The sequence below is a fragment of the Macaca thibetana genome, chromosome 14 (assembly GCF_024542745.1).
Source record: "Macaca thibetana thibetana isolate TM-01 chromosome 14, ASM2454274v1, whole genome shotgun sequence".
NCBI classification, from domain to species: domain Eukaryota; kingdom Metazoa; phylum Chordata; class Mammalia; order Primates; family Cercopithecidae; genus Macaca; species Macaca thibetana.
This window is the reverse complement of record NC_065591.1, coordinates 81164081-81187258: the sequence shown is the minus strand read 5'-3', so window position 1 is coordinate 81187258 and position 23178 is coordinate 81164081. Positions and strand designations below refer to the sequence as shown.

At 35.7% G+C, this 23178-nt stretch overlaps 1 protein-coding gene across 8 annotated transcripts in view; it reads left to right on the top strand.

Moving 5' to 3' along the window:
* NOX4 (NADPH oxidase 4) overlaps positions 1–23178 on the top strand; it is a 191954-nt gene that overhangs the window by 49968 nt on the left and 118808 nt on the right. For all 8 annotated transcript variants that reach the window (XM_050755530.1, XM_050755535.1, XM_050755531.1 and 5 more), the window contains 3 exons: positions 9284–9381; positions 12800–12827; positions 19376–19448. In XM_050755530.1, the coding sequence (XP_050611487.1) occupies positions 9284–9381; positions 12800–12827; positions 19376–19448 (199 nt within the window). The remainder of the gene's footprint in view (positions 1–9283; positions 9382–12799; positions 12828–19375; positions 19449–23178) is intronic.

Genomic DNA, 23178 nt, shown 5'->3' with positions numbered 1-23178 from the left:
CAAGCAATTTGCCTGCCTCAGCCTCCCAAAGCACTGTGATTATAGGCAGGAGCCACCATGCCTGGCCAAATGAATGAAAATTAGAATGTGAAATACTCATTAGTAGATTAGGATTCCATCCCAAATTATATGTGATTGATGTTTTTTGGTATTAATATTTGGTAGAAAAACAAATGTCAAAATTTGCGAAGCTTTATCCTGCTCTTTTCTAAATTAAAAAATAAAGCAATGATCTTTGTATTATTATAAATCCTTTTAAAATACATTTTGATCCTGAGCTTTTAGATGATACTTTTCAAATTTTTGGAACAGAAAGTAAGAAACATAGTGATGAAGTACATGGACTCTGAGGAGTCCATGCATAGGTTCTATCCCCAGCTGCCCTTCTATTTTAATGTGTGATGTTACCTCTCTGATCCTCAACTTATTATTATTATTATTATTATTATTATTATTATACTTTATGTTCTAGGGTACATGTGCACAATGTGCAGGTTTGTTACATATGTATACGTGTGCCATGTTGGTGTGCTGCACCCATTAACTCGTCATTTACATTAGGTATATCTCCTAATGCTATCCCTCCCCTCTCCCCCCACTCCACAACAGGTCCCGGTGTGTGATGTTCCCCTTCCTGTGTCCAAGCGATCTCATTGTTCAATTCCCACCTATGAGTGAGAACATGCAGTGTTTGGTTTTCTGTTCTTGCGATAGTTTGCTGAGAATGATGGTTTCCAGCTACATCCATGTCCTTGCAAAATACACAAACTCATCCTTTTTTATGGCTGTATAGTATTCCATGGTATATATGTGCCACATTTTCTTAATCCAGTCTGTCATTGATGGACATTTGGGTTGGTTCCAAGTCTTTGCTATTGTGAATAGTGCTACAATAATCATACATGTGCATGTGTCTTTATAGCAGCATGATTTATAATCCTTTGGGTATATCCCCAGTAATGGGATGGCTGGGTCAAATGGTATTTCTGGTTCTAAATCCTTGAGGAATTGCCACACTGTCTTCCACAATGGTTGAACTAGTTTACAGTCCCACTAACAGTGTAAAAGTGTTCCTATTTCTCCACATCCTCTCCAGCACCTGTTGTTTCCTGACTTTTTAATGATTGTCATTCTAACTGGTGTGAGATGATATCTCATTGTGGTTTTGATTTGCATTTCTCTGATGGCGAGTGATGATGAACATTTTTTCATGTGTCTGTTGGCTACATAAATGTCTTCTTTTGAGAAGTGTCTGTTCATATCCTTTGCCCACTTTTTGATGGGGTTGTTTGTTTTTTTCTTGTAAGTTTGATTGAGTTCTTTGTAGGTTCTGGATATTAGCCTTTTGTCAGATGAGTAGATTGCAAAATTTTTCTCCCATTCTGTAGGTTGCCTGTTCACTGTGATGGTAGTTTCTTTTGCTGTGCAGAAGTTCTTTAGTTTAAATAGATCCCATTTGTCAATTTTGGCTTTTGTTGCCATTGTTTTTGGTGTTTTAGACATGAAGTCCTTGCCCATGTCTATGTCCTGAACAGTATTGCCTAGGTTTTCTTCTAGGGTTTTTTTTTTTTTTTTTTTTTTTTTGAGACGGAGTCTCGCTCTGCCGCCCAGGCTGGAGTGCAGTGACTGGATCTCAGCTCACTGCAAGCTTCGCCTCCCGAGTTCACGCCATTCTCCTGCCTCAGCCTCCCGAGTAGCTGGGACTACAGGCGCCCGCCACCTCGCCTGGCTAGTTTTTCGTATTTTTCAGTAGAGACGAGGTTTCACCGTGTTAGCCAGGATGGTCTCAATCTCCTGACCTCGCGATCCGCCCGTCTCGGCCTCCCAAAGTGCTGGGATTACAGGCTTGAGCCACCGCGCCCGGCTCTTCTAGGGTTTTTATGGTTTTAGGTCTAACATTTAAGTCTTTAATTCATCTTGAATTAATTTTTGTATAAGGAGTAAGGAAGGGATCCAGTTTCAACTTTCTACATATGGCTAGGCAGTTTTCCCACCACTATTTATTAAATAGGGAATCCTTTCCCCATTTCTTGTTTTTGTCAGGTTTGTCAAAGATCAGATGGTTGTAGATGTGTGGTATTATTTCTGAGGTCTCTGTTCTGTTCCATTGGTCTATATCTCTGTTTTGGTAACAGTACCATGCTGTTTTGGTTACTGTAGCCTTGTAGTATAGTTTGAAGTCAGGTAGCATGATGCCTCCAGCTTTGTTCTTTTGACTTAGGATTGTCTTGGCAATGTGGGCTCTTTTTTGGTTTCACATGGACTTTAAAGTAGTTTTTTTCCAATTCTGTGAAGAAAGTCATTGGTAGCTTAATGGGGATGGCATTGAATCTATAAATTACCTTGGGCGGTATGGCCATTTTCCCAACATCGATTCCTCCTACCCATAAGCATGGAATCTTATTCCACTTGTTTTTGAATTCTTTTATTTCATTGAGCAGTGGTTTGTAGTTCTCCTTGAAGAGGTCCTTCACATCCCTTGTAAGTTGGATTCCTAGATATTTTATTCTCTTTGAAGCGATTGTGAATGGGAGTTCGTTCATGATTTGGCTCTCTGTCTGTTATTGGTGTATAAGAATGTGTGTGATTTCTGCACATTGATTTTGTATCCTGAGACTTTGCTGAAGTTGCTTATCAGCTTGAGGAGATTTTGGGCTGAGACAATGGGGTTTTCTAAATATACAATCATGTCATCTGCAAACAGGGACAATTTGACTTCTTCCTTTCCTAACTGAATACCCTTTATTTCTTTCTCTTGCCTGATTGCCCTGGCCAGAACTTCCAACACTACGTTGAATGGAATGGTGAGAGAGGGCATCCATCTTGTGCCAGTTTTTAAGGGGACTGCTTCCAGTTTTTGCCCATTCAGTATGATATTGGCTGTGGGTTTGTCATAAATAGCTCTTATTATTTTGAGATACATTCCATCAATACCGAATTTATTGAGAGTTTTTAGCATGAAGGGCTGTTGAATTTTGTCAAAGGCCTTTTTTGCATCTGTTGAGATAATCATGTGGTTTTTGTCTTTGGTTCTGTTTATATGCTGGATTACATTTATTGATTTGAGTATGTTGAACCAGCCTTGCATCCCAGGGATGAAATCCACTTGGTCATGGTGGATAAGCTTTTTGATGTACTACTGGAATTGGTTAGACAGTATTTTATTGAGGATTTTTTCATTGATGTTCATCAGGGATATTGGCCTAAATTCTCTTTTTTGTTGTGTCTCTGCCTGATATAGTATCAGGATGATGTTGGCCTCATAAAATGAGTTAGGGAGGATTCCCTCTTTTTCTGTTGATTGGAATAGTTTCAGAAGGAATGGTACGTGCTCCTTCTTGTACCTCTGGTAGAGTTCAGCTGTGAATCCGTCCGGTCCTGGACTTTTTTTGATTGGTAGGCTATTAATTATTGACTTAATTTCAGAGCCTCTTATTGATCTATTTAGGAATTCAACTTCTTCCTGGTTTAGTCTTGGGAGAGTGTATTTGTCCAGGAATTCATCTATTTCTTCTAGATTTTCTAGTTTGTTTGCATAGAGGTGTTTATATTATTCTCTGACGGTAGTTTTTATTTCTGTGGGATCGGTGGTGATATCCCCTTTATCATTTTTATTGCATCTATTTGAATCTTCTTTTCTTCTTTATTAGTCTTTCTAGCAGTCTATCAATTTTGTTGATCTTTTAAAAAAACCAGCTCCTGCATTCACTGATTTTTTTGAAGGGTTTTTTGTGTCTCCATCTCCTTCAGTTCTGCTATGATCTTAGTTATTTCGTGCCTTCTGCTAGCTTTTGAATGTGTTTGCTCTTGCCTCTCTAGTTCTTTTAATTGTAATGTTAGGGTGTCAATTTTAGATCTTTCCTACTTTCTCTTGTATCCATTTAGTGCTACAAATTTCTCTCCACAAACTACTTTAAATGTGTCCCAGAGATTCTGGTATGTTGTGTCTTTGTTCTCATTGGTTTCAAAGAACATCTTTATTTCTGCCTTCATTTCGTTATGTACCCAGTAGTCACTCAGGAGCAGGTTATTCAGTTTCCATGTAGTTGAGCGGTTTTGACTGAATTTCTTAGTCCTGAGTTCTAGTTTGATTGCACTGTGGTCTGAGAGACAGTTTGTTATAATTTCTGTTCTTTTACATTTGCTAAGGAGTGCTTTACTTCCAACTATGTGGTAAGTTTTGGAATAAGTGTGATGTGGTGCTGAGAAGAATGTATATTCTGTTGATTTGGGGTAGAGAGTTCTGTAGATGTCTATTAGGTCCGCTTGGTGCAGAGTTGAGTTCAATTCCTGTTAAGTTTCTGTCTCGTTGATCTGTCTCATGTTGACAGTGGGATATTAAAGTCTCCCACTATTATTGTGTGGGAGTCTAAGTCTCTTTGTAAGTCTCTAAGGACTTGCTTTATGAATCTTGGTGCTCCTGTATTGGGTGCATATATATTTAGGATAGTTAGCTCTTCTTGTTGAATTGATCCCTTTACCACTATGTAATGGCCTTCTTTGTCTCTTTTGATCTTTGTTGGTTTAAAGTCTGTTTTATCAGAGACTAGGATTGCAACCCCTGCCGTTTTGATTGACAGCAGGACTTACCTCTCAGATTTAAGACTAAAATGAGAAAATGAATAGAAATTCTTAGGATAGAATTAGTAATTGTAATATATAATTGCAAGGGTTAATTATTTCAGAGGCATAGCACCTGGTATTTTCACCTGACCATTATTTGATGACATAGCTGTTTTGATAGTAGGGCCATTTTGACTCAGGAATGTTTTGATACAGCTATTGCCAAGCAATTATTATACTTTTAGCTTTGTAAAAAATTGCCAAGCATTGTTGAAACAGGTAATTTTATCGTTTTATCTCTGAATTTCTTCCAATTGATAGTTCCACTTCTGCAGGTGATAGATGGAGAGAGGTTGAGGGATAGGATTAGTACTTTAGTGAGGGTGAGATAAGGACCAAGGGTGTAGTAAGGGTCAGAGATAGATTAGGGAGAGGGAGAGTGAAAGGTCAGAAATGGAGGAGGATCAGGAAACCAGTGTATTCATGACTCAATTTGTTCTAAACTGTAATCATGTCCAAGTATTCTGGTTCTACTGGAGAGCAACCAAGCGACTGAGATAGCATGAGCTTGTATTACAGAGGATTTGCATTCTGTCAGTCACTAGTGGTCTGACTTTCGCTATATTACCCTTCTTTACTTCAGATTTCTTATCTGTAAAATAGGGATGACTCTACCTACCACATTGTTTCGTTTTGAGAATCAAATGAGAAAATCTATGCAAAGTGCTTGGGCTAGCTGCTTCCTTGTGCCTAAAATTAGAAGCCCCAAATTCTTTTCACCTAAGAGGTCCTTTAAAAAAGTGAATATATCCCTTCATGATGTATTTTCTATAGCTGTTACCTATGACTTTTTTTTTTTCAGAGAAATTCAGAAAGGATAGTAATTCTTCTATAGATGACTTTGCATTTTGTAGCCATAGAGTATGTAGTTAATATATAAACTTTTAATTTAATATCAAAGGATTATTTTACTATACATTTGGGTATTGATGAAGCTATATGACAGGGAGAGTTTTGTTTAAATAATATTTTATACCTGTGCCATTGTTGTGTCACACCTAGACATCCTTTGTTTTACTTCTTTGGAAACTTGTCCTTGCTTGTTACTTAAGTCATTTTAGCTTCCTGTCCATTTGTTTTTCTCTTAAAATTTTTTTAAAGACTATTTTTCTGTAGGGCTGATTTAGGTTCACAGCAAAATTGAGAGGAATATATAGAGAGTTTTCATATATCATTTGTCTTCATGCATGTATAGCCTCCCCCATTATCAACATCCCGTGCCAGAGTGGTACAAATTTTTACAATTGATAAACTTACATTAATTGATGTATCATTATATCCTAAAGTTCATACTTTACATCAGGGTTCACATTTGATGCTATACATTCTATGGGTTTGTACAAATGTGTAATGACCTGTACCCACCATTATTGTATCATGCAGAATAGTTCATTGCCCTAAAAATCTTCTGTGCTCTGCCTATTTGTGACCTTCCTTTCCCACTAACCCCAGACAACCACTGATTTTCTTTTTTACTGTCTCTGTAATTCTGCCTTTTCTAGAATGTAATAGAGTTGAACTCATGCAATATGTAGCATTTTCAGATGGCCTTCTTTCACTTAGTAATATGAATTTAAGTTTCCTTGTGTCTTTTCATGGCTTGAGAGTTCATCTTTTTATAGTGGTAAATAATATTCCCTTGTCTGGATGTACCACAGTTTTTTAATCTATTCACCTATTGAAGGACATCTTGGTTGCTTCCAGATTTTGGCAATAATGAATAAAGCTGCTGTAAACTTTAATGTGCATGTTTCTGTGTGGACATACGTTTTTAGTTCCTTTGGGTAAATATCCAAGAGTGTGATTGCGAGATCATGGGATAAGAATATGTGTAGTTTTTAAGAAACCACCAAACTCACTTCCAATGTTGTTGTGCCATTTTTTGCATCCCACACCTACAGTGAATGAGAATTTCTGTTGCTGTGCAATCTCACCAATATTTGGTGTTGTCAGTATTCTGGATTTTGGTCATTCTAATAGGTACGTAGTGGTAACTCATCATTTTAATTTGCATTTTTCTGATGATGTATAATGTGGATCATCTTTTCATATGCTTGTTTGCCATCTGTATATTTTCTTTGGTGAGGTATCTATTAAGATCTTTGGCCCATTTTTTAAATTGGGTTGTTTGTTTTCTTGTTATTGAATTTTAAGTGTTCTTTATATATTTTTATAATAATCCTTCATCGATATGTCTTTTGCAAATGCTTTTTCCCAGTCTGTGGCTTATCTTCTCACGGTGTTCACAACGTCTTTTGCAGAGTTGAAATTCTAATTTTAAGGAAGTCCAGCTTATTAATTCTTTCATTTATCATGTCTCTGACATTGTGTCTAAAAAGCCATCACCAAACCCAAAGTCATATAGACATTTTTCCTGTGTTTCCTTTGAGGAGTTTTATAGTTTTGCATTTTACATTTGGGTCTGTGATTCATTTTGAGTAAATTTTTGTGAAGAGTGTAAAGTCTATGTCTAGATATATTTATTTGAATGTGAACTCTTCCTTGTTTCGGCTCCATTTGTGACAAAGGCATTTTCTTCTTTGTATTGCTTTTGCTCTTTTGCCAAAGATAAATGGACTGTATTAATGTGGGTGGATTTCTGGGCTCTCTATTCTGTTCCATTAATCTATTTTTCTTTTCTTTTGCTAATACTATACATTCTTAATTACTATAACTTTGTAATAATTCCGGACTCTTCACCTACCTCTAACTTGATTACTTGAAGGACCTTATAAATCCTTTAAATAAACTTTTAGGCGTTTTAGCATTCTAGTCCTCTCTCACTTTCATTTTTTTGTGAGTAACTTAGAACTCTAAGCCCTCTATATCTCATATTATGGGTTGTAGGAAATTATGGCGTTTCCTAGATTCCAGGCTATGTCTTCTTTTGAACCATTGTACTACACATATTGTGAACTGTAATGGTTTACTAAGCAATATCAGATCACTTATCTCATTAAGCCTTTCACTTCTGTCACCATAATTTTACAGAGAAGTAAATTAAAGCCCCTGAAAGGCAAATAATATGGCCAAGATCACAAATTTTCCAGCGAGTTACCTGTTGTGGTTTTCAATACATTAAAATATGGTGTTAATTCACACCTAATTTTGCCTACAAGCAAAGCTTGAGCAAGGGGGAAGGCATGATGGGCCCGTGCACATCTCACTTTTCCTTCCTTACCCAGCCTCCTTAAGATAATTTTTGTTACCCTAGCTTTGCCAAAATGAGTTCATTTTCACATCTCTATTAATTTCCTAACACTGCTATTATTTCTGTGAGCTCTGAGTCAGTTGAGCACTTTGTTTACTGTGATTATTGTTTTCCTGAATTTTGTCCCATGAAGTGATTCCCAACACTTTTTCTGTTGGGTTAAGAATACTATGATTTAAATCTGTGGATTGTGAAAAATTTCCAGTAGTTGAAAGTCTTTCAGTGGCCTATAATTTACCTTATGGGGTAGGGAAGTATGCAAGATACATATTAATAGCAGATTTGGAACTATGGAAGAGGTGAAAGATGTGGAATACCTAAAATATCAGGGAGGTGCTCAAGTAAATAAATAAATACCCATATCATTAGATGCATATTTATGTAAGAGTGTGTGTGTGTGTGTGTTGAGGGGAGGATGAGTGTGTGTGTGTGTTACGGGGGGGATGGGTGTGTGCGTGTGTTAGGGGGAGGATGTGTGTGTGTGTGTGTTAGGGGGAGGATGTGTGTGTGTGTGTGTTTAGGGGGAGGATGTGTGTGTGTGTATGAGGGGGAGGGTGTGTGTGTGTGTGTTGGGGGAGGGTGTGTGTGTGTGTTAGGGGAGGATGTGTGTGTGTGTGTTGGGGGAGGATGTGTGTGTGTGTGTGTGATAAGGGGAGGGTGTATGTGTGTGTTAGGGGGAGGATGTGTGTGTGTGTATGAGGGGGAGGGTGTGTGTGTGTGTTGGGGGAGGGTGTGTGTGTGTGTTAGGGGAGGATGTGTGTGTGTGTGTTTAGGGGGAGGATGTGTGTGTGTGTGTGTGTTAGGGGGAGGATGTGTGTGTGTGTGTGTGTTAGGGGGAGGATGTGTGTGTGTGTTGGGGGAGGATGTGTGTGTGTGTGTGTGATGGGGGAGGGTGTGTATGTGTGTTGGGGGAGGATGTGTGTGTGTATGAGGGGGAGGGTGTGTGTGTGTTGGGGGAGGGTGTGTGTGTGTGATGGGGGAGGGTGTGTGTGTGTGTGTTAGGGGGACGATGTGTGTGTGTGTGATGGGGGAGGGTGTGTGTGTGTGTGTTAGGGGGAGGATGTGTGTGTGTGTGTGTTAGGGGGAGGATGTGTGTGTGTGTGTTAAGGGGACGATGTGTGTGTGTGTGATGGGGGAGGGTGTGTGTGTGTGTGTGTTAGGGGGAGGGTGTGTGTGTGTGTGTGTGTGTTAGGGGGAGGATGTGTTTGTGTGTGTTTCTCTTATCCCTGACTTACTAGGGTTGTTTCATTACAGCCTTTGAACATTTGGTAAACTATCTATAGTTAAGTTTTTTGTGTCTTTAAAACTTCACCTTTCCATGTAATATTTCATTGCCCATATAGCTGTCAAAGTTTGACCCTGTATTTACTGAGGGGGAGGAAGAACTGAGTCCTTGACATGGAGCATATATGAAAATCCCACTAACTTGCCCCTGGTGTGATTCTGTAGGCGTGCACGTGGCTGCCCATCTGGTGAATGCCCTCAACTTCTCAGTGAATTACAGTGAAGATTTTGTTGAACTGAACGCAGCAAGATACCGAAATGAGGTGGGTGGTCTCTGTCTTCCCATTTTCCTTTCACTTGTCATGAGATGACTAATGAGGGTCTGTGATTTTTCCCTGAATATTTGTACCTTACTGCTCCTTTTGAGTGCTTTTAAAATGCAGTTGTCAAATTGAGCTTTATTCCTTTTCAATAGAAAATGTAAGTAATTACTATTTCATAGTCTCTCCTGCTGAAAGTGGGAGTTGGTAGAATGTCTACTTTTTTATTCTGCAATGTTCAAATGGTTGCCACTCAGGTCTGCCTCTGACTCCCAGCAGCTTTTGTCTAATTCCTATCATTCAGTTGAGAGTGTCGACAGTGCCGTTACAGGGTAAAAATACTTTATAACTCACATACTAGGTTTTGGGGAAAAGGAAATAAAAGTAGATTGATTATTTGTGAATCCTGGATAAATCAATTTATTTTACTTAAAAAAATGTTAGTGAGTTTTCATGATTCATTCATTTAAAAACATTCCTCGAATTAGGTGGTGTTAAATTCAATTCTGTAGCAGGCAATATCTGACATAGTGCTATTCCCCATGGGAAGCCGTCCATAAAATGAAATTATATGTGCAAGGTGCAGGCCAGAGCTTGATGAACAGCACATGCTCAGCCAGTTAGGTCTCTGTTGGTTGATGCTCTCATACAGTCCTCAGGCTGCCTTTGCTTCACAATGCCAAGACTACATCAAAAACAAACTGTTCTGTGCCATTTAATTAGCATCCCCCCACCCTAATTTTCCTGTTCTGCAGACTAAGTTTGGTAGTGACTTAATAAAATTTTTTTCCCATCTTCCCCACTCCTTTTTCTCCTCCACATATCACCAGAGTTTTCTAGGTTTAATACTGTTGTGATCATGTGCTTGACTTCCCCCTCAAAACAAAACTAATGAAAAAGTAACAACAAATACAGAAACAAATCACAAAACCAAAATAGCCAGCAACCTTTGATACAGCCCTTTTCTCTACTCGTATTTAAAAAAAATACCAACATGATCTAATTGGTCTTGGTTGGGAGGCAGGCACTGATAATTTGTAAAAGTTTCCCAGGCTTGTAGAGTGCATTCAGCACTGAGAACCACTGAAAAATTCCAGCTCCTTAGGAGGCCAGTGACGGCTCTTCACATGTAATTATTTCAGACCCAGCCTCCACTTCTCCTGATCTCACTCCCACCTGCTTCCCTTTCTCCTGCTGCCCTCTGCTCAAATCACTAGCTACTTGTTTTCTGCCCCTGTTACAACATTTTCTTTGTTTCTTTTTCTTCTTTTCTTCTCTTTTCAGAATTCATGTCTTTAATAACTTTAATGGTTTTCTCATTTTAATGGAATAAACTTTTGCTTAAGTTCCAATATTTTTAGTGATTTCAAGGTTTTCGGTTATTAAATTTGTTTTCTTTGAAAAGTTATATATGCTCAATATAAAATATTTTAAAACTCTCAAGTAAACAAAGTTAAAAGTGAAAGCTTCTCCAAAACAAGCCACAGTGTATTACATTTTTTTCTGATATTTTCAGTGGCATTTTATGGTATATATTCCTTGGCAATTTACTTGTCTCCATAAATATACTTTTATAGTTTATTGTATCAAAATATCTTGATCTATCTCATTCTCTCCATATGACTATGCCATAATTTATTTTTAGTCTTTTTCTTATTCAGACATTTAGGTTGATTCTCAGTTTTTGTTATGAACCACACTCCAATAAATGTATTTCTTTGTCCACTTCTACACAGATCTGTAGTCGTAGAATTTTGGTTTAAAAGGTTGCACATTTTTAGTTTTGATGGACAGTGCCAAATTCCGTTTTAAAAAGTCTTCTCCTTTTTTCACACTTCTAACTAATATTAGAATGCCTATTTCTACAACTCATCTCTGTTGTTTTTTTCCAATCTGATGGATGAAAGTGGCAACTCATTGTTTTAAGTTAGTATTTCCCCTGCCTTTATTTCTTCTTGTATTCCTTCTTTCATGTCTCTCTTTTTGTTTTTTTCCCTCTTTTTAATAAATATGTATTTAGCATCTAATAGGTACAAGGCAATGCATTAGATGTAGATGAAAATAAGTGTATATATATATACACACACATATATTTAAATATATACATAAATATATATGGCATATCTATTATATATATTATATATTATATATTGCTGTATTGATAATTGATTATATTTTATATATATATATATCATCAACACATATGTTATTTTGTGAACTGCTTTTGAAAGAGATGGTTTTGTGTCATATGCCCTATTGTTCTTGTTTTATGCTTTTACTCTGCATGGAAGGACTCACCCTCCAGCTTGCGACTGCTGCCCTTTCTTGATAGCCCAGCTCAATCTGCCTCACCTTGCCACTGTGAAAACGTCTCTCACTCTCAGGTTTCCTCTTCTTTCTCTAGCAATATTAATTGTTCCATCTTCTGGGTTTCCATAGGTATTTATTCACATTTCTATTCTTATGACTTTGTTCAGCCCATATTATATTTTTATGGGTTGTTTATACATTCAGTTTTCTTAGATCACCCTATAGCCATGTTTCTAATAGTTGGAATAGAAGTCAATTGAATTAAGCCAGGTGAGGAGCTATTCCTAGGCAAGTGGTCCTTATTCAAAGACCCCCAAATGACACTATATAAATTGTTTCCTTCTTAGTACATAGTCTGGCCTGACCCCTGATTCAATGGAGGCACAAAGAAAGGAATTCAAAAGCTTGTGAAATATTAAGCACCTTGGGGATAAAAAATAAATTCACAAATCTAGTAGGGATTGGTTTTCCAGAAGGTACAAGGGTGTTGACTATAACCCATTAGAGCATAAGAGATGTAGTTTAAAGGAAATCATACAATATTATAACAATATTAATCTTTCATACTTCCAAGTAGCAGATACTGATCTTTGTTTATCCTCACCACTTTTCACTATTTTTGAAACATAGAAAGCTCCCAATTAGTCTTCTTTGTATTGAGCTTACAATGTGCAAATCCCCTACATATTTTATTGGGTTTAATTCTATCTTCACATCTTGTGATGCAATTTCACAGTTTTGGTGAACAGAGTATATAATAATACCTTAACATCATGGCTAAGACATTGAGCTCAAAATGGTTAAAGGTAGGCTTAAAACCAGTGCCACTAGCTTGTAGGTAACCATTAATAATAATTTTTAGGCCTTTTGAGTCATCCAGTATTTTGCCTCAGATGGATAGATTTCTGTGAATTGGGTTTTTGCTTGTTGTAATCTCCTCTAGCATTGTGAAAATGTTATGAAACTTAATCGAGTCTTTCTCACTTCCATTGGATAAACAGTATTTTACATGACAGATATATGGCTTGTAGATACTGCATACTCTTTATAGAATTATATGTCATCAGTGCTTTAGTTTTTAATCACTTATTTTTTTTTTTCTTTTTCTCAGGATCCTAGAAAACTTCTCTTCACGACTGGTAAGTTGTTATTCTTAGCCTTTTCTTTAGATTCAGGAACATCTTTAAAAGTAGACATTATCGGGCTGGGCACGTTGGCTCATGCCTGTAATCCCGGCACTTTGGGAGGCCAAGGCGGTCAGATCACCTGAGGTCAGGAGCTCTAAATCAGCTTGATCAATATGATGAAACCCCATCTCTACTAAAAATACAAAAAATTAGCCAGGTGTGGTGGGTGGCAGGTGCCTGTAATCCCAGCTACTTAGGAGGCTGAGGCAGGAGAATCACTTGAACCCAGGAGGCAGAAATTGCAGTTAGCTGAGATCGCGCCACTGCACACCAGCCTGGGCATGACAGAACGAGACTCCATCTCAAAAAAAAAAAAAACAAAAACAAAAAAAAGTAAGCATTATCAAATTACACGACAATTAGATATATGTTACAAATATAACACATGGACAATTTGCATATAAGAATAAGTATTTGGAGCTAAAGGATAAGGTTGCAATGAGAACAGAGAGACAATGCAAATATTGGGGTGTGAATAAATGGAGATTAAAAATAAGCAAATACATTTCACTGTCATATAGTCTTCCTATCAAAACAAAATAACCGCATGCTTATTGAGGGCCTGCTTTGTGCCTGCTGCTGTGGCAAGTGCTGTAGGAGATAGTGCACGTTTAACAGGCTCCTGCCCTCAATGTATTGGAAAGGAAAAACAAGCACTGTGGGTATCCATGGAGTTCTTATAATTCAGTCATTTAGTGCAACTTTTTATAATCTTAAAATCTACAACAAAGAGGAGAAACAGTCATTAAAATAAGTTATTTCTTTGAAATATGTCTCTTATTTCATTTGTAATTTATTTTTCCCTTTCAAGCCTATTGTCCATGAAATCTCAGTCTAGACTAATTTGTTAATGCACGTTTGAACATCTCAAAATTTCCCCGATGTTAAACAATTTTTACTAAAATTCTTCTTTTTCCCAACCTTACATTTATAAAGATGAAAGAAGAAAGATGCATTTGGGGAATTTTTAGCACATATTTCAGGGACAAGGATGATTGCAGAGTTGAGATGATCTATCACAAATTGTTGGCTGTAATACCCAATTAAGTATTGGAATTGCACATGGGACTGAGGCACATTACCCTGGCAAATGCATTGTTTTTATTTTGAATCAATTTTATGATGAAAAATCGCAATAATTCTAGTGCTTTCCCCATCCATGTCACAGCTATATGTTTGGATTTATAAGATACATTTTGCTTTTGTCTATAGATTTATAATACTTGCCACTCACAACGTATTTCACAGTTTTCTCTTTAGAAACACAATTTAGTTTTGCTTACAACTTTGCTCATTGAAAACATGTTTTCATTTAGGCCTGAAGAATTGGATGAGAACACAAGTACAGAAAAACAAAACCTTATGTATGAACCAATGTATTTTTTGGTTCACTGTTAATTTGTTTAAGAGAGAGAAAGAAAAACTTTGTTTAATATTATTTTCTGAAACATAAAGTTTAATTGAAGCTTTGGAACTTTTAAAATGCTTTGAAAAGTTTAGTTTACAAAGATACAAAAAAATTTGTTATGTGACTAAGATATCACATTAAGGCACTTAGTATAATTAATACTTCTTATAAGCAGGTAATCTCAATACCTAGCATGCAACCCCATCATCCTATGTCCTTTCCCAGAGGTCCCCATGAATGGTGTTGGACTTAGTAGAGAAGACACTTAATACAAATTTCCCAGGTCTACCTTAGTGTGTCTCTGGGAGAGACTTGGCAAAGTGTGTTACTAATCTTCTCAGGTACCTTGGGAGCTGCTGTCCTGTCACTGCTGAACATCTCATCATACTCTTGAGCATACTATCTCGCTACTGCCTGCCTTTCGTATTAGGTATTTATTGTTTAAGTAACCGAGAGATAATTTAAAGTATGTGACAGGGTGTGCACAGGTTATGTATAAATACTTGAGCATTCTCAAACTTTGGTATCTGTGAGGGGTCCTGGAACCAATAGCATGGATACTGAAGGATGACTGTAAAAATACTGTGTTGTAGAATAGTTTATTTCCTTACATATACTGTCTTTTCCACTTTTAGGTGAGCTTCTCTTGGGTTGGGAAGGGCTGCTTCTAGAGTATGCAGGGTCCTAGGTAAACATTTTTTTTATGGCCTCTGGCAATATAAACAATTTGACTCACCCAATTCAGCAAATTAATACCATTTTGGTGGCCCACTCTCACATAATTTCAAGAAAGAAATACCACGCTGGCCAGCAGGAGGCATCCACTTCCCAGGTCATCAGCGTAGAACTGGGCTCAGACACAGGGATCCCTAAGCGTAAGTCTGGAGCTCCTAAGGCATTCGTTTGTCCCCACTGAAGAATAGCAGGTGAGAGTGCAAAGTAGAGTCTAAGGATGGTAATGGGATGAAAGACACCCTTTTCTATCAAGAACTTAATCCAGCTTTGTATCACTAATACTGACTGAAACTATTCCACAGCCATCTCTGAATGTTCTCAGGCACAGCACCTAGGAAACATTAAGTTCCTGATGAAAGAAAGCATGTATGTTTTTAGGTGTTCTAGTGATAAAGAATATATATATATAGAAAGAGACAGAGTCTCACACTGTCGCCTGGGCTGGAGTGCAATGGCATGATCTCGGCTCACTGCAACCTCTGTCTCCCGGGTTCAAGCGATTCTCCTGCCTCAGACCCCAAAGTAACTGGCATTACAAGTGCCCATCACCACACCCGGCTATGTTTTTGTCCTTTTTTTTTTTTTTTTTTTTTTTTTTTTTTTTTTTTTTTTTTTTTTTTTTTTTTTTAGTATAGGCGGGGTTTCACTATGTTGGCCAGGCTGGTCTTGGAGTCCTGACCTTGTGATCTGCTCGCCTCAGCCTCCCAAAGTGCTCAGATTACAGGCGTAAGCCACTGCGCCCAGCTGATAAAGAATATTTTTATTAGTTAATAGATTTCATGGAGTTTAGTTTTTTTAATGTTATGTAGAGTCTTCTATCCCTGTGTGTTGAAATTTTTTTCACTGGAATCTAGTACTGACAAATTAAGATTGTCTTGTAGAAAATAAAGTCTTTGGCTATACAAGCGACGTAAAATATAGTGGCTAAACTTACTACATAAGAAATGTTAAAAACATTCCAATTAAGGATTTCTAAGGTAAGATTAATAGATTGAATTATTTAAACATTCATTTAAAAATGCTTGGTACATATCTCCAAATTTGGTAGTACCTTTCATGGTGAGAATAAAATGGATAATGTCTAATTTTAATTTTAAAAACCCTCATAAACAAATATAATTATGTTTCCAACTATGTTAGGAAAATAGGATAATGAATAGATAATGGTATATTTCTGACCACACCTGGGTATGGATGAAAATAATCACTCAGGTTCATCTAGAAATTACAATGTCATGCAATTATTCATTTTAAAAATGACTAGTAAATTTAATATGCATAAATATAAAGCAATAAGAATACACATGTATTTTGCTAAGGAAACATGTATAGGTTTGACTTCCTAACTTTGCCCAGTGAGATTAGACTAGCCCAATGATTTCCAGCCGGTGTTTTCAGACTCTTGGAATGTGTTGTAATAAGGCTAATGTATTGGGACTTAGCTGAGCTGTCAATCAACCCTAGCTTCGGGTGCCCCTTATTGTGCCCTGAGAGCACTCAGTGCTTAGCTCTCTTTACAGCACTTAATGCCCTGTGTTGTAATTGCCTGCTTAACTTGTCTGTCTCCACCAGTGGACTGGGATTTTTTGTAGAGCAGAATTTATTTTATCTCTAGCATTTAACAGTACATTGTATATGCCTATAAACCGTTCACTGAATGAATATAAGTCATTTGTTTAACTCTTTTATTTGATGCATAGATCTTCTTGCAACATCCCAGATAATAGGTTAGCCAGCCTCTGCTTGTTTGCTTTCAGTGGGCTTCTTAAGGTAGTTACCCCTGACTTTTTGACAACTCTGGTTATAGTATACTTTTTTTGCCCTTGCTAATTGTAAGTTCTTCTTCACTGATCTGAAATCTTTTATAAATTATGCACTTTGGTCTTTTTTACTTTTGGGAAATAAGAAGGAAAAACAAATTCTTTAGATAAAAGAGATAACTATAAATCTGAAGGAAGATAGAAAATCATCAGATTTATTCTCCTTAGTTTGCAGATGAGATTCAGTAAGATTGGAGTTTTGTCTGAGGGACAGTAACAAGAGTGTAATCTCAGACCATATACATCATTGGCTGGGTCTTCTGGGCCTTCTACTTTATCCTCAAATGACTGAAGTAAACTATTTGACCTCCTCTAAGTCTTTCCAACATGTTTTCATGTTCTGACCTAAAAGGAATATTCTCGTCTAATAAGTTTAAGAAAATATTTAAGTTTAATCAGGTTTTTTAAATGTAATACTTCTCAGGGACTTTTATACATTAATGTACCCTGTGACTTTTTAAGGGATGGTTATAGTATTTTTTGGTAATAGAAATTAATATTTCAAGCAATTAATTTTCAAATAACACACTTTGGAAACTGTGGCTCTATTCTAAACATACTCCATTTTTCCAGGTGTTCTTTCAATGAAGTAATTTGCAGACATTCCATGACTAATCTTGGCATGTTCAGAACTATATAGGAAACTGTATGCAGACATAGAAGAACACTAATAAAGGCCCAATAAAATATTGGAAAAGCCCCTCTAACTATAATTTCACACTCTGTAGCCATCTGGGATTCTATCATTTAGTTATTCATTTGGTCAAATAAAGATTTTCTTCTTTAATACTTGAAAACAGTGAGCTCAACCTCTTCTTTTTTCTCTCAAATTTATGAAATTATAATTGAAGTACACTAATTATACACATGTATACAATTTGATTGGTTTTGATATATACATATACACACACATACACAATAGTGGAACCATCATCAAAAGTTAGATGATAAATATTTTTATTATCACAGAAAATTTTTGTTCTCTTTTATAATGCATCTTGCCCTCTACCCCTCCTAATAACTGATCTGCTTTCTGTCACTGAAGAATAGTATAAATTTTCTGAAATGTTATATTCAAAGAATCATAGAGTTTGTACTTTTTCAGGGCTTGGGTGATTTAACTTCTTTTATTCAGTCTAACAATTTTGTGGTTCACGTATATTGTTGCTTATCTATCAACAGTTTATGTTTTTTTATTGCTGATTAATTTTCCAGGTACAGATAAGTACCACAATTGTTTATCCATTAATCTGTTGATGAAGATCAGAGTTGTTTTTAGACTTTGACTGTTAAAAATAAATAGCTATGAACATTCTTAAACAAGTCTTTGCATGGATATATGTTTGTTTCTTTTGGGTAAACATTTGGAAGTACAATGGCTAGGTTAATTTGCAGGCATGCTATTTTACCAAAATAGTGTATTTTTCATGCCATTAGCTCTTTAGAGTGAACCAGACTAGTTATCTTGCTCATCTCTTACAACTGGGAAGAAAGCACTCACAGTAGGAAATGGAAAAATCAATGGGAAAGGAAGTACTCCGGGAAGGAAGTGCAGAGAAGAAATGATTTGGATTAGGTACATTAGGGCAGGACACCTTTTATTAGGCTTCTAAAACTGTCTACTGGGAAAGTGAGGAGGTGCGAGTACTCAAGTACTAAGAACCTGTAGACTGATTTTCTTATTTTTCATGTAGTGCTTTATAAGTGAAATTTGTTTCTATTGTACTGAGATTTCGAATGTTGTTATTTTCCAGTGATTCTAACTCTGGAATCCTAATTACACACACCTGTGTTGCTCTTGCATTGTACCCAAGGTGTCTGCTTCTGCTGGTGGCTAATAGTCCATGACAGCCCTTCTATTTCATAGTAGGTTTCTTGACAAGAAAATAAGCAGAGGAATGTCACTTTTCCAGATGGAATTGTCTCAATAGCTTTTCTTTGTAGTCTGAATGTTAACTTTGTCCTATTGCATTAATTACTGATATTTAGTATATACCTCCAGAAGTAAGTACATATTTGCCATTCTGAGTAGAATATTTGGGAAATAAAAAAAAGAATTTTTTTTTTAGATAAAAGACCCTGATTTGCCTGAAAGACTTTGAAACTGTGCTGATTTTAATAAGTTCTGGTGTTCTGTTCTATACCACTGTAGAATGACTAGTGTAAACAATAATGTATTATATACTTTCAAATAGCTAGAAGAAGGGTATTGAATGTTCCCAACACAAAGTAATAATAAATGTTTGAGATTATGGATGTATATTCTAATTACTCTGATCTGATCACTTTTACTTTATATCTGTGGAAACATCACCATGTACTGCATGAATATGTATATTTATTATCTGTCAATTAAAAATTAATTTAAAAAATAAAAAAGTAAAAGGCTTGTTTGAGGGAGAACATACATGTAGATATGGGATTTGAATTAGGCTTCCCACAGAACAGCATAGTATTTTGGATTCTAATGTAATCATTTTTTATACTTTTTTCTCACTATTATTTAAGTAAAAACGTACTTGTGTACATTTTTATAGTTCCTGGCCTGACAGGGGTCTGCATGGTAGTGGTGCTATTCCTCATGATCACAGCCTCTACATATGCAATAAGGTAAGTGTCAGAGTCAATTATTTTGATGTTTATCTGTCAGGTTATTTAGAAAAAGTCTTGAGTAATCAAAGTGTTTAACCACTGTAGTGTCCTGGTTAATGGACTGTTCTGGGTAAGTAAGAGTGAAGTATAGCTGTTTCTATACATGACTTCTTGTTTCTGAAAATTCTCTTCGTATTAGCAGATTTTCTGGATTGGTAAGACATTGTGTATGGAGATTGCATTTGATGACCAAAACAATTACAGTTCTTCAGAATTTGAGTATCTTTCTTAAGGGTAGTGTATCTCTATGGGGCATGGGATTGAAAGCAATGTGTACATACAGGGACCTTAGGAATTCCTAGGAATATGTGACTTAAAATTATTTTACAGCTATTTTCCTGATATGAGTTTGTCTTGCTGTAAATTAACATGATGTTCTATACAAAACTTTGGAGAAATTGTTGGTTTCCATCTGCTAAAATAACAAATTATCTGCATTCATATTGATTCTTATCGTTAAGAGATTTTGAGCAAAATCAGATGTACATTATCAGGAGCACTTTCACATGTCATTTCTGATGGACACATTTAATTTTTCAGAATATTTATAGTGTCGATGTTTCTGAATAAACTTTTTAGTTAAAGAAAGCAAAAAAGGAATGTAACATGTATTTCCTCTAATCTTCAAAAATCTTCAATTGTTCTACTTGTTGAGATGTGAAATTCAATAGAAACACAGAAATATATCTATATATATGTATGTAAGCTTTGAAAATAATTGCCAAATAATATACTTAAATGAATCTATCCTTATACTTTTTAACATTTGTGCACACACATACACACACCCCAAAATTTCACAAGTCTAGTCACTACCCAAAGATTAATACTGTGCATATGTAGTGTATTTTTATAGATTAAATCCTTCTTACTCTTGTTCACTAATTCCCCTCCTCCTACCCCCAAATCATTTTTTCTCTCTTATATACCTATGTGTTTTACCAAAACAGGACCATATTAGAATATTGCTTTTAATTTACTTTTTACCTAAATTTATATTATGAACGTGTTTTACATTAATAAATATTTTGTTATTATTTTCTTTACTGATGGCACAGCACATCGCCAAATAGGTCTTTATACATTATTTTCCCAGATCCATATTACTAAATGTTTTGGGTAGATTTGGGTTGTTGTTTTTTTTTTGTATTCCAATTTTGAAACAAACACCCCCATCCATATGTCTTTACATGCTTTTTCAATGATTTCCTAAGGAAAAATTCTTAGATGTAGAATAGCTGAGTCAAATTGTAAGAACACTTTTTAAAGCTTTTCATAAGAATGAAAACTTGGTTTACAGAAAGGCAACTCACTAACATTAGTATGTAAGGGTGCCAATTTTGTGGGGAGCAGTTTTATTTTATTTAGATATAGGAATCATTTAAAAAACTATTTTTTTTTCAATTTTAGGAGTTCTTGAAGGAAAATTAGAGCATCTGACATATTTACTTTAAAATCCTTGAGATACAGTTTTATCAAATGGAATGAAAAGATCAGCTTCTATTGTGAACTGAGATTTTGCATTTGCTCTCATAAGCAATTTAAGCACTTCTTAATCTTCAGAGGTTTTATGCTTTGTTTAAAACTTGTTTAAGCAAGATTATAACACCTAGTTTGCTTTTCTGTAAGTATTATTGTTAGAATCATGAAATTCTTAAATGAATCATGGAGACAGGTATCTCTTTTATTTTACCTTTTCTTTTTCTCAGTAAGAAACTAAAGCATTAGACAAATCAAGTGAATAAATAAGCCTGCAATGTTTGATTTCTGATAGTGAAATGTAGCCTCCTAATTCAAGGAGAGTTCAATATGGGTCAATCTATTAAAATAATTAATGTATCTTATTATCAGATGACAGGAATACATTTTCTCATCTCAATTGATTTTAAAATGGCAGTTACTAATATGAACTCAAATTTTGACTTAAAATACAGTAAATAAACTAAAAATTAAAATTATTTCCATTGTAGAATTAAAAAATATAAAAGCTAGAATTGTGGTTATACTCAACAGTGAAATACTAGATGTATTCCTAAGAAAATCAAGAAAAAACAAAAAGTATTTTTAATTCTACCAATATTTACATACAGTAAAAAATGAAACATTTGGAATTATTAGGAAAAAATGCAACAATAAATTATTTTATTTCCAGAAAAGTAGGTATAATATCTATGTTTGGTAATTATTTTGGTAATTATTAGGTTTCTAAGAGAATTGAAGAGAATTATGGAAAAATTTGGTGTTAACACCAAGTGAAACAGTTGAAAAAGGTAATTTAATATAAAACAAATGTAAAAATAATCCTTTTGTCTGTTAACTATAATTAGTTTGAAAAAATGAATAAAATAAAAATAAACTACTCACAATTGCAGCAAAACACATAATATCTGGAGACAAAAGAAGTATGTTCACTGAGAGAAATATGTAGAGATTTAACTAAAGGCTGTATACTATAAAGATATAGTTCTTATTATATTATGATTATTTTTTTGAGACAGGATCTTTCTCTCTCATCCAGGCTAGAATACTGTGGTAAGATTACAGCTCACTGAAGCCCCAACCTTGACTTCCTAGGCTCAAGTGATCCTCCCACTTCAGCCTCCTTAGTAGTCAGGATCACGGGCACACACCACCATGCCTAATTTTATTTTTATTTTATTTTACTTTCTTCGTAAAGACAAGGTCTCAATATGTTGTCCAGGCTGGTTTCGAACACTTGGGCTCAAGTACTCCTTCCACCTCTGCCTCTTAAAGTATTGGATTACAGGTATTAGCCACCATGCCTGACCCCTCGATTTTTTTTTTTTTTTTAGGGGTGTTTCAATTTCAATAACATTCTCAGATGGGGTATTTTGTTTGTTTTTTTAATTTAGCAAAGTGATTCCAAAGTTTGTCTGGGGCACATCCAAGTACATATTTCAAAAGAGGAGTAAAAGGAGGGATGTGCCTTACTGAACATTAAAATGATTAAACTTCAGTAACTTAAAAGAGAGTGGGACTTACTTGCAAAAATGACCAACACATTGAACCAAGGGACAAAGTCAGTAAAAAGCCCTGAAAATGACCTTGCTATATATAAGAACCTGCTAGATAATAAAGGTGGCATTACAAGCTTATGAGGAAAGTCAAGTTTAATGTAGGTCTAATATGTGTAACAAATTACACATATTAATTTAAAATACTCTATATAAATGGGTAATGATTATGAACAGAAAGGTCACAGAAGAATTAAAAGTGAGTAACGCACATATGAAATAATACCCCATCCTACTTATAATAAATAATGAAAACTTACAAAATTTGGTCTGAGTTTTGGGAAACAGGCACTCCTAGCCTACGGTTGGGTTTGTAATTAATAAATGTGTTTTTAGAGGGCAATGGGCAGTGTGTATTAAAAGCATTAGAAAAGTGTATCCCTAAATCTTGCAATTCACATTATAATGGTTTTGATTTTAAAAAGGATCAGAGGGTCAAGCACGATGGCTCACACCTGTAATCCCAGCACCTTGGGAGGCTGAGGCAGGTGGATCACAAGGTCAGGAGTTCGAGACCAGTCTGGCCGACATGGTGAAACCTTATTTCTACTAAAAATACAAATATTAGCTGGGCATGGTGGCGAGTGCCTGTAATCCCAGCTACTCAGAAGGCTGAGGCAGGAAAATTGCTTGAAAGTGGAAAGTGGAGGTTG